This window comes from Pipistrellus hanaki (genome assembly GCF_964339955.1).
Source record: "Pipistrellus hanaki genome assembly, chromosome: 9".
Lineage (NCBI taxonomy): Eukaryota > Metazoa > Chordata > Mammalia > Chiroptera > Vespertilionidae > Pipistrellus > Pipistrellus hanaki.
In genome coordinates, this window is record NC_140511.1 from 22,969,500 (window position 1) to 22,982,353 (window position 12,854).

The following is a 12,854-nucleotide window of genomic DNA, read 5'->3' on the forward strand; positions in this document are numbered from 1 at the left end:
GAACCAAGTCTGGAATGAGACTGCATTCGGTTTGAGCTGGACTGGATCCAACAGGAGACTTTCAAGTGAATATTAAGAGATGGAATGCAATATATAAGAAAATGGAGTGTGCCACCTTTTAGCATGTTTCCTTATTTTATGTTTACAAATTACAGTCCAAGAAGCAGCAGATATTTGCAAAGGAGAGAGAATCTTGCTGGAGATTTATGAGTTGCAACAGCCATTGTGAGGAGAATTCTGGTTAGATAAAATTGGTTAAGTGCACTTGAAGTTAAGCATCCCCAAACTGAGCCAACAGAATGAGATCTCTGATTTAATTATTACAAAATGTTGGCAAAAGTTTGCAAAACGTCTCAAAATTCTTAAGAAGTGTCATGAGACAATCCATGGCAAAGTCTAATAGCAAATTAAAGAGATAAAATGTACCTAACACAGACACACACACACACACACACACACACACACACACACACACACACAAACACACAAACAAACAAAAACAAAAAAAAAAAACCACCAAAAAAAACTACAAGGCTGACATAACTCCTACTGCTCCCCTCTAGTCTCCTTTATTCCAGGACTCATTCCAGTGGCTCTGTCTGAACTGCCCTTTCCACTGTGAAAAGACAGTTCCCTATTCAATAAAACCACCTAAAGCTATATCTGATCCTTCTCAGGTATCTTTCACTCCATATAAGGACCACAAGTAAAAAAATTTATAAAATCCTGGACTATTCTCAAATATTTCTCCTCAGTCCAGTATTAGTGAAAAGTAGCATTTCATGTTGATCGTTTCATTTGGTCCTGATGTCAGCCATGGAGTGGTTCTGTCCAGTTCCTCAAGGATTTGTCCTACTTCCCTTTCCTGAGTCCGGAGCCAAAACACAACTGAGGTGAAGGGACTATGTTTAGTTTGATTGAAACCTGTCTCAATAGTCAGCAGTAGACCCAGGACCTTGTTTCTAAGATGTTTGAATGCTGACCAGGACCTCATTGTCCTGTGGGCTTAACAATTAAGCAAGGAGAGGGAAGTGGGTGAGTGAGAGCCCTAGGTGAGGCCAGTTGAATCAAATTAAAAAATCAAAATAAAAGGCCAACTTAAAGAAAATAAGGTTTCTGTGTGGTTACAAATTTTCCTTTTATAATCTGTAATCTACGCACCATCTGAGAGTTCTGTCCTTAGAGCAGTAGCTTTCTATTTCCCCTGGGTGGCGCCATTCATAAAATAGCCAATCTTTCTCCACTGCAGTTCTTGGTGTCTAGTGTTTGACTCTAATGATGTTCGACGGACTCTTTCTATTCAATAATACTACTCAAGTAAATTCATGTTATTTATAACTTGATATGAAAGTTTTATAAGTAATCTGAACATAATTAAGGGTGATTAAATTAAATACATATAGGTAGGGTTAAAAGTTCTTAGGTAAACTTTTTAAATACGTTTCCCAAATATTTTCAGTATTATGAAACCTTAAAGTTTTGCTAAGTTAAATTAGGTGATGGAAATTATATTAAACTAGAGGCCTGGTGCACAAGTGGGGTCCCTCAGCCTATGGGGGGCATGGGAGGTTAGCCAGCCAGCCTGACTGGGGCCATCAGGGCCGAATAGCCAGGGGAAAGGACAGTGGGAGGTTGGTTGGATGCAGGAGGTTAACTGTGGGAGCACACTGACCACCAGCTCCTGCATTGAGCATCTGCCCCCTGGTGGTCAGTGCGCATCATAACGACCGATTCTTTGGTCATTCAGTTGCTTGTTTGATCATGTGATATTTATATATATCTTAGGCCTTTATATATATATTGATATATAGAAGATATCTAGATCATTTCCAAATAATAAAAAAATACTGAAAAATTAATTACTGAATGTAAGTTTATGTACTTTTGGCTTCTGATTGCAGAAAAATTAAAGATAAACTTGAGTTTATTGGTAACATGTCATATGCCACACTGAGAAACTTACTCTGAGAAAGCACATTTCCAAAAATAATAAAAAGTGTTTATAAATTTGCCAAGCCATAGACAACTAATATAAAAGGCAATTTATTAATGTTTACTTCTTAGATTTTACAAAAACTTTAAAGTTTTTAAAGGTTAAAATTCTAATATATGTAATTGACACCATTAGAAATAATAGGAAGGGTCACTGTATATAGTAAAATGTGGGCTTTTTGCTCAGAAATAGAATAAAGAATGAAGAGGCATTTTTATTAAGGGAAATGAGAGTAATTTTATTTAAACTAGAACTTCTGTTTATGAAGGACAAACTAAGTATATATAAAAATTTGAAAAGAGAGAGATAGAGAATTTTGCCTGTGTAATTAAGATGGCTAAGTGAGTGGTAAAAGTTTTAAAAAGTAAACTTTAATATCAATGCTATATTTATGTAAGCCTCAAACTTAATTTTCTTTCATCTGCCAAAAGGTTTCTCTGTTCCAGCAATCTATCGAGAAAGCAAAGACTGTTTTATCCAAATAATTTCCTGTGTTTTATGTTGTCTGAACTAGGTCTTTGATTACTTAAGAAAACTGAATCTTCTCAATAGTTAGAGCCAACCTTCTGTAATTGTCTTTGAAATCTTTTGATGTCACTTTGGTCAAATAATTAAGTATTACTTCATAATAACTTGTGATCCTATTTAGTCAATTGCTTTAGGACCTTTTGATATTTTGACAAACTTCATAAGAATCAAATTCTAAATAGTCTTTTTTGACCCCAAACTAACTTTGATATTTTTCAGAAGGATCAGGGAAAATATCAAAGGATTTGTCTTTCTCCTTATAAAATGAGAGATTTTGAACTAATTGGACTTATTTGATATGTTTAATTACATGGGTAACATTGTCAAATGAGAAATAATAAGTATTCGTGACATTGTGTCTGAATATGTCCTACTAGTTTAGGACATTATGCAAAACTAGAGGCCCTGTGCACAATATTCATGCATGGGGGGGTTGTCCCTCAGCCCAGGTTGCACCCTCTCTAATCTGGGACCCCTCGATGGATGTCTGACTGCCCATTTAGGACCAATCTCAGTCAGACATCCCTTTCACAATCCAGAACTGCAGGCTCTTATCCGCTCACCTGCCTGCCTGCCTCTTTGCCCCTAACTGCTTCTGCCTGCCAGCCTGATCACCCCCTAACCCTCTCCCTGCCAGACTGATTAACATCAAACTGCTCCCCTGCCAGCCTGATTACCCCTAATTACCCTTCCCTGCCAGCTTGGTCACCCCTAACTACCCTCCCCTGCCAGCCTGGTCACCTCTAACAGCCCTCCCTTGCCAACCTGGTCACCCTAACTTCCCTCCCCTGCTGGCCTGGTAACCTGCAACTGCCTTTCCCTTCAGGCCTGGTCACCCCAAATTGCCCTCCTTTGTCAGCCTGGTCACCCCTAACTGCCCTCCCCTACAGGCCTGGTCCCTCCCAACTGCCCTCCCCTGCTGGCCATCTTGTGATAGCCATCATCTGTCCACATGCGGGTGGCCATGTTGTGTGTTGGTGTGACTGTTAATTTGCTTATTACCCTTTTATTAGATAGGATTCCTGGAAGTCTGATATGTCCTGGCATAAGCTGTCTGCTTTCCAAACTGAGGCTCACACCACATGGGAGTATCAGGGAAGTGTCCTAGCTGAGTATCATGCAAAGGCAACAGCAACAGAATCTATAAAGACTGTGGCGCATGTGCATGTGCTCCATTCAGCTTCTGCAAAAATGACCCCTCAGTGCCGGATTTTGGCCATACTGATGTTTGTTTTTTTTTGTCTTTGTTTTGTTTTTAATATAATTTATTGAGTTTTTACAGAGAATAAGAGAGAGGGATAGAAACATAAGAGAGAGAAACATCATTCAGCTGCCTCTTGCACACCCCGTACTGGGGATGTGCCCTCAACCAAGGTACATGCCCTTGACCAGAATCGAACCCGGGACCCTTCAGTCTGCAGGCCGACCCTCTATCCACTGAGCCAAACCGGTTTCAGCCTTATACTGATGTTTTTGTAACATGGTAACAGTGTGCTCCTGAATGAGAGACATTAAGATTGATAAAAAATGGCTATCCATTAAACAAATAGTCAAGACTATGAAAATCCCAAGACAGACAGTCACATGGTGCATCCATGCTCCCTGGTAAACCGCATGTTGTGTTTTTCTGCATACTTTCCTCCATCATAGTGAGTTTAAGAAAAACTATTTGGTCCTGAGAGGCCTCACATTCCCTTCCTATGAACCTTTTGAGCTCCTGCCACTTAATATGGGTTATCAGTAGGTTCTTGTTGTAGCATGTATGATTTCCTGCCCCAAGGCTTATGGCAAAGAAAATGTGTTTTCTTTCCCCACATGATAGTCATTGGTAGACCAGTGCTGACTGGTATATAATCCTCTGCTGGTCCCTTGTCTCATGCTAATGTCATTATCTATGTAAGTCTTTAATGTTGTTTGATTGAGTTTATTATTAACAGGGTAAAGATTTTCCAGTTCCCCATTCAAGAGATGCTGTGGTTACATTCTAATGCATGGAGAATGGGTATTCTGGAAGCATCCTCAAAGGACATCCCTTGAGCCTTATTGAAAGGAATATTTGCAAGCACTCCCACGCATTGTCACTGCTGCAAAACGGGAGGTGTTGAGCCTTGGATACACACCTCACAACTAAAGAAGGGTGCACCTGGCCCTCACTGGTTTGCTCAATGGTTAGAGCATTGGCCTCATACTGAAGGATCCTGGTTTCAATACTGATCAAAAGTATTAACCTCAGTTACAGGCTGGATCCTGTGCTCCAGTCAAGGTGTATGCAAGAGGCAACCAATGGATGATATGTCTCTCTCACATTGATGTTTCTCTCTGTGTGTCTCTCCTCCTCTCTTCCATTCTCTCTAAAAATCAACAGAAGAAATATTTTCAGGTAAGGATTAATAAAAATCAAACAAACAAAAAAAAGAAGGCTGCACCTGGTATTTAATTCCGTATAAACCCTGGAGACCTTCATCATTGACTAAGAGGAAGAGACTGACATCAATATAAACAACTTCCACCCAAGAGATCAGACTTCCTACTTAGCTAAATATGAAATCTTTTCTTCCTCCCTCCTTTCACCCAAGAGATCAGATTTCCTACTTAGCTAAATATGAAACCCTTTCTTCTTCCCTCCCTTCTTTCTTTCTCTCTCTCTCTCTCTCTCTCTCTCTCTCTCTCTCTCTCTCTCTCTCTCTCTCTCTCCATTTCTTCCTCCCTTCCTTCCTTCCTTCCTTCCTTCCTTCCTTCCTTCCTTCCTTCCTTCCTTCCTTCCTTCCTTCCTTCCTTCCTTCCTTCCTTTCTTTCTTTCTTTCTTTCTTTCTTTCTTTCTTTCTTTCTTTCTTTCTTTCTTTTCTTTCTTTTTCTTTCTCTCATACTGGCATTGACCCAGAAAGATAATGCCATTATCTGTATCTTCCAGGTCATTGCTAAGAGAGTAACCTCTGTAATTTAGAAGAACTTTTTATTTAAAGTTATAAGAAGACATCACTGACCCCTGGCTTGAATGAGCAATCAGGCCTGAACGGATTTACATTTGTCATCATGATTATCTTTCTCCTTGGGTCTATGCATGCCTAGAGTGCTGGTGCACCACTGGGCAATGCCCCTAACTGCTGAGAAAGAACCTGTCAGGTAGGAAGTTAGACATGAGTGGCTGAGGCGGAGCCTGTCCTGGGGTCCTGACAGAGGTGAGACCAACATTGCCTTCAGACCACCTCTATGGACAGCCAGCAGCCAGCAGGCAGGTTCAGAACCAGCTGGTTCTAGGCATAAGCTCAGAGGAAAATGACAGGACCTCAATTTGACCTGATCAGGGACCTGGATTAATTATAGTAAATTTTGCATTAAAATATTTTGACAACCCCATTTTCTGCTTTAGGGGAGTTGAATTCAACCTCTCTCCACTATTGCAATAGCCTTTATCCCTATTGCAATTGTCTTGAAATAAAGTCTTTTGGCCTATTTAACTTGAAACAGTATAGTTTTCCTCTGATACTTACCATCTTGTTTGAAAGCATCTGATGAATGATAAAGGTTGTTGGGGGAATAATAATGCTGAGCTGCCCCTCGCCAGCTTGGTGAGGAAACACTCAGTGCTCCTAATGAAGGACTGCTGTATCGCGGTCTAGTCTTTGAACCAAACGCTGATGAAGATGAACTCCTCTTAATTCTTAGCAAAGCAGCATGTGGAGTAGGAAGACCAGGAAGAGCTCCAGAATATTCTGTAGAAGAAAAAACAATAATAAAAAATGAATTCTTGTGAAAATTATTTATTCTGAAGACATTGTTGAAAACCTCCCTTGCAGCTGCAACTAAATGCAAATTACAGTGAGAGTGGGGGAAAATAAATGTTACTTTTGTATTTTAAAATATTTTCTGAATATTCTACCTGTGCTAAATTTGTGGTTAGGAAGGAAGGAAGGAAGGAAGAAAAAGGGGAGGAAGGAAGGGAAGAAAAAGAGAAGATATCCAAAATTTGTCTTTACTTTCTTTGTCAGGACAATTTTGGAATTAACTTTTTGTTTGCCTAAATATTAAAATGTCCGTTTAAATACAGCAGATCGATACCTTTTTTATTATTAAAAATTGGGAAAAGAAAAAAAAATATCATTGTGGATTATATTCTATAAATACTTACTAGAAAATAAAAACAATATACATATATGATCATCATCTAAAATTTATCATAAAGTAGAAAATGCATCTAATATATCATATATATTTTGAGTAGGCTATAAGTTATGCTCATATTCTTAAAAAGCAGCTGAATTTACTATGCAATACAAAAATTTTGGATGAATTTGCTTTGTAGATTTTGTTGCATAATCTATGTAATTTAATATTATCAAGTGGGAATACTATCAGGAAATTTCTGCTTTTATTGGTTACTGATAAATGTCATGCTTGTGTTTTATTTTAGTTCCCCAAGCTTTTCATTATAAAAGTTGTGCAAAGTGGGTGTTACTAACACTTCTTTATATCTACAAGGGAGAGTCAGTTCAGTGTATAGATCAAATATTTACAAATACAAACTAATTGATGACTTCTTTTAAAAATATATATTTTATTGATTTTTCACAGAGAGGAAGAGAGAGGGATAGAGAGTTAGAAACATCAATGAGAGAGAATCATCAATCAGCTGCCTCTTGCACACCCCCTACTGGGGATATGTCCGCAACCAAGGTATGTGCCCTTGACCAGAATCGAACCCGGGACCCTTCAGTCCACAAGCCGACGCTCTATCCACTGAACCAAACAGGTTTCAGCAATTGATGACTTCTTAAAAACAATTTAAAATTAGAATTTTTTCCTAAGTCTAATAACAATTGAATTTTATAATTTATTGATCTTGAAAATACTTTTTTAGAATCAGTCATTTTTGTTCAAGGTATGACATTTGGACTTAATTTTAGATAAAAATAATTTACCTTGTTAGTAGGCTTTCTCATAATTAAAATAATTTTGAGTCATTATACTGCCTCAGAGATATTTTGGAATGCAAGAACCATTTCTGTGATTTGAAAATAACACTTTAGGTGTTAAGCATCAAATTAAGTTTAACATTTTCTGCTCTGTGAAATTGTCAACATGATTTCTCTGAAAGTTGAAAAAGTATATTTTCAGATGTTCTCCACATTTAACGTACTATGTGCAGCCCATGCCCCTCAGGAGCTGTAACGAGAATCATATCCTTTAGTATTTATGCCCAACCATAAGTCTGGTGAAGGTGGATCAATTTTTAACTGAAAATAGCTAACCTCTCCTGGGCAAAGTCTATGAGTACAGATTATGGGTAGACATAAAGTCTTCTTTAAAAGCTGGAATTAAATGCAAGTTTTGGCACCTGGAGGTATAAGGTAATGAAAAGAGAATGAGTTTTCCTTTAAATGCAGTTTGTAGTTTTAGTCTCAGAACCTATTCATTTCTCAGTGCACTCTGTTGCCTTGTGTTTTAACTGCCTACCCTGCCCATACACGAAAATAAAAATAAAAAAGTTAAAAGAGAATTATACCATGCTAGTATTAACAATTGGAATGGAGTGTGAGAATGTGATTTATAGTTCTTAAAGGTAGATAAGATAAATCAGTGGAAAGCTAGAAGGGCCATAATGAGGTTCAAATAAGCCAGGATCAGAATTTAGTGACACATCATATCTGTCTGTCTGTCTGTCTGTCTGTCTATCTCAGTGTTTCCCAACCTTCTCTCATGATGAGAATCACCTGGTGGAGTTGTTAAAACACAGATTCCTGAATCCCAACTAAGAAGTGCTAAACTAGAATTTTTGGGAACATATAGGTAAAATTGTATACTTAACTAGTGCTCTAAGACAGATTTTATATACAGAGCACTAAGTTAGGTATGCAATTTTACCTATATGTTCTCAAAAATTCTAGTTTAGCACTTCTTAGTTGGGATTCAGGAATCTGTGTTTTAACAACTCCACCAGTTGCTCTAAGACAGATTTTATATACAGAGCACTAAGTTAGGTATGCAATTTTACCTATATGTTCTCAAAAATTCTAGTTTAGCACTTCTTAGTTGGGATTCAGGAATCTGTGTTTTAACAACTCCACCAGGTGATTCTCATCATGAGAAAAGGTTGGGAAACACTGGTCTATCTATCTATCTATTCAGAGGGTGCCTGTGTGCTCCACACCAGGACTTCATTTGTTGTGTAATCAGTTGCACCTGTTGCAGTGGATACTCCTCTTTCATCAATTAAAGTGAACTCTAAAGCTGTTACTAGGAATAGACAATTTATGCATCCATTTATGTACTCCACAAACTTGCAATGAGAACTCAGTCTGGGCTACATTCTAGGGATAAGAGAAGATATTGCATCAATCCTCAAGGAACTCATGGCCTCGCAGAGAAGAAAGGCAACTATGCTTGCAACTTTATTTTATTTTTATTTTTTAAAATATATTTTATTGATTTTTTACAGAGAGGAAGGGAGAGAGATCGAGAGCTAGAAACGTCGATGAGAGAGAAACATCAACCAGCTGCCTCTTGCACACCCCCGACTGGGGATGTGCCCACAACCAATGTACATGCCCTTGACAGGAATTGAACCCGGGACGTTTCAGTCCGCAGACCCACGCTCTACCACTGAGCCAAACCGGTTTCAGCTATGCTTGCAACTTTAATCCAAGGTGATATAGAAGCAAATTCAGGGACCTATGGGCTCCCTCCCCAGGGTGAGGCATCTTCTTATCCAGCCAATGACTAACAGAAAATACTTCCTGCTGAAACCGGTTTGGCTCAGTGGATAGAGCATTGGCCTGAAAGGTCCCAGGTTCGATTCCGATCAAGGGCATGCACCTTGGTTGCGGGCACATTCCCAACAGGGGGTGTGCAGGAGGCAGCTGATTGATGTCTCTCTCTCATCGATGTTTCTAACTCTCTATCTCCCTCCCTTTCTCTCTGTAAAAAATCAATAAAATATATTTTTTTTTAAAAAAGAAAAAAAAGAAAGAAAATACTTCCTAAATGAAAATCTGTCTAAATTCAGTCCTGAAAGCATGTTCATGATTAGTTCAGCAAAGCTCTGAGGGGCGAAAAATATTCTAGATAAAGGAAAAAAAAAAAGACATGAAGACTTGTACAGGAAAGGCAGATGACATGCTTGGAAGGTTAAGTAGTCAGAAGTTCGGAGCCTGAGGGAGAGGAGAGAGAGGAGAGGGAAGGTTGGATAGGTAAGCAAGGGGGCCATGATGAAATGCCTAATACATCTGCTACAATGGTATGACTTTGAAAAGATAGCAATAGGTTTTAGAAAGATCACTCTGGCTGCAGTGCCCTTTGGAATAAAACAAAAAGAAAAATGATTGCTCAAGAGCCTAAAGCTGTAATAGAGGCAATGATTAGCCAGGAATGAGGAGTTGATAATCTATATGGGAATAAAATTAATAAGATTACTCATTGATTAGATTGCAGGTAAGGACAGGCAAGTAAATAACTGAGGATGATGTGTGCTTTGGCAAGATGAATAAGAATGTAGGAGAAGGCACTGGCTTGAGGTGAAAACTCATTAATTCAGTTTTGGGCAGGTGGAAAGTTGGAGGTGCTTCTAAGGCAGTTATGTTAATTATAAGATTCTGTAAACATAAGGGAAATGCAGGCTCCTGAGATTATTAAATGATAATCAATTAGGTGGTTATTAAAACTCTTAGAGCTGATGAGCTTGCCAAGGAAATGTGTAAGTTGAGAAATAGAGTGTTGAAAATGGAACTCTGAGGAGCACCGGCTTTTAAGAGGAAAGCAGAGGGAGAGGTAGTAGAACCTGGGAAAGAAAGAGGGAAAGCTGGAAAGTGGAATATCTCTGAAGGGGAGGAGAGAGAGTCCACGTAGAGGAGAGAGCAGGGGACAGTGTGGAGGATCAGTGCAGAGACTTGCCTGCAGACTGAGGTGCCCTGCAGTGTCAAACTGTCTGAGAGCTTGCTCTACACACAATGTGTGCACATGGGAACATGAGTCAGACCCAGGAGGTGAAAAGGATTTTCTTTTTTCTTTTTCTTTTTCTTTTTTTTTTTTTTTTTAAATATGTCTTTATTGATTTCAGAGAGGAAGGGAGAGGGAAAGAAAAATAGAAACATCAATGATGAGAGAGAATCATTGATTAGCTGCCTCCTGCATGTCTAGGGATCAAGCCCGCAACCTAGGTATGTGCCCTTGACCAGAATCGAACCTGGGACCCTTCAGTCCACAGGCTAATGCTCTATCCACTGAGCAAACAAGGTAGGGAAAAAGGATTTTCCAAGCCGGGAAGACAGTCTGGAACCCTAAACTGCCAACTTCAGAACATTAGACATACAGACCCGGCCTTAGTCTACTGCCTCCCTCAGTCTCCTGGCCTGAGTACAGTGACTATCATCTCAGGGAGGTCTCCCTCTCACAATTATTTTTTTAAGCTATTTCATTTTATTTTTTATTGATTTTTAGAGAGGGTTGAAGGAAGAGAGAGAAACATCAATTTGAGAGAGAAAAATTTATCAGCTGCCACCCATTCCCACCTCAATTGGGATCAAACCTGAAACCTAGGTATGTGCCCTGACCTGGAATTGAACCCACAACCTTCTGGTGTGTGGGACAAAGTTCCAACCAACTAAGCCAATGGACCAGGGCTGATTCCTCCTAGCTGCCAGCCCCCTTTTCTGACATCTTTAATTTCCTACTCCTGAATCCCAGTTCTGGGGATCCCCAGCTCTGCAGAATAGATATATTAGCATAAATGAATGGGAAAATGGTGTTTCAATCATAGGACTTTGTTTTAACCTCAACTTTGAGAGACTGAATTGATGTAACACATACAGGCTCTGCTGAGGGTGAAAAATACAGCATCCTCTTCCCAAGTTTAAATGCCAGCATTTGCATTTTTGTCCTTATTTTATTTCATCTTCTCCTCTCCAGGGTCTCAACCCCTTCAAGAACCCATTCACTGTCCTGCACCCTCATCTTTCCTCAATCCCCTGCCTATCCTTACTCCCTTCAATGTACCTTCAGCCACCCTGTCCTTGCCTTTATTTTTCTTCCCCTCAGGCTAACTCTCCTGTCTAGGTTAAATCCAACTATTGGCACATCGTTCCTGGAGAAGAACACGAAGTCATGGTTAAAGGTCTCAGTCCATGATATTCACCACTAGTGAGATTTCTAAGCTTCCTGGTAATGCTGTCACATTTCCCTAGTTTCTTTACTATCCCTCCCTACTAGATACATCTTATCTTCTGTCCTCAAGCACCACAAGGACTTGGGTTTCCTATTTCATTGAGAAAACAGAAGCAATATGAAGAGAGGGTGCCTCACTTGCTCCCACCACTTGTATACACACCCATATATTCTGCCTTGCTTTCACTGATCTGCTGTGAATCACTGTGCATCTGAAAAAGGTCACCTCCCCCACTTGAGTGCATTGAATCCCATTCCATCCCATCTTGGCTGCCCAAGGATATCTTTCTAGAAAATCCCATATACAGAAGTAGGTTCACAGTTGTTCTTATGGAAAGAGTAAAAACAAATAATACAAGAATTACAATAATATTACAAGAGTGAATATTACAAGTGTTTTGTGTACTCACAACTATAAACCTACTTTTGTCTACCCCTGCATCTCATCTTCAACATCCTAATTTTTGTCCCCCTGTGAGATCATTCCTATAACTATACAAAAATTCCTCTAACCTTTAACAAAGGCTGTCTTCATCTTATCATTCCTTCTCTCTATTTCCTTTGCAGCATCACTTCTTGAAAAGCACTGATGGTTCTTCTCCCATTCTCCCTTGAGTCTCTCCAAACAGTCTTGTTTATATGATTCCACAATAAGGAATCTTTTCAAGGTTAACAGTAATTTGGTCGTTGCTAAATCCAAGGATCATTTTTTTACTGTATTAGACCTGACAGTAGTATAGAATAGGGTTAACTATTTCTTTTTACTTTAAACATTAGCTTCCTGTGATTATAGGCTCCTACAATTTATGCTTTTATTTCTATTTCATAAGCTATTCTTTATCTCCTTTGATAGTTTTTCTTTGTCTCCTCAACTTCTAAATGTTGTATAGTTTAGAAAAAAATATTTTCCATTTAAACTATCCATTAAATGATTTTACTCATGAACATCACCTCCCTCACAGATGATTTCTAGCTTTACTCCAATCTCAGTATCTTGCACTCAGTTCTAAGACTTTGCCATTCCAATATTTCCCTGTGCTCATTCTAACGCCTACATCTACTTAACAACCCTTTACTTAACTCTCCTTTTGTGGTTCTGCCTCAGCTCTTAAAATATTCCTGATCTCTGCCACTGAAAAGTACCTTTTGAGATAGACCACTGAGTAAATCTTATGCA

The 12,854-nt window shown here is 39.0% G+C and overlaps 1 protein-coding gene across 5 annotated transcripts in view; it reads right to left on the reverse strand.

Annotated features, from left to right (window-relative positions):
- The window catches only part of CNTN5 (contactin 5), a 917,150-nt gene that overhangs the window by 407,808 nt on the left and 496,488 nt on the right, over positions 1-12,854 (reverse strand). For all 5 annotated transcript variants that reach the window (XM_084894670.1, XM_084894671.1, XM_084894674.1 and 2 more), the window contains one exon: positions 6,013-6,234. In XM_084894670.1, coding sequence (XP_084750796.1) covers positions 6,013-6,234 — 222 coding nt within the window. The remainder of the gene's footprint in view (positions 1-6,012; positions 6,235-12,854) is intronic.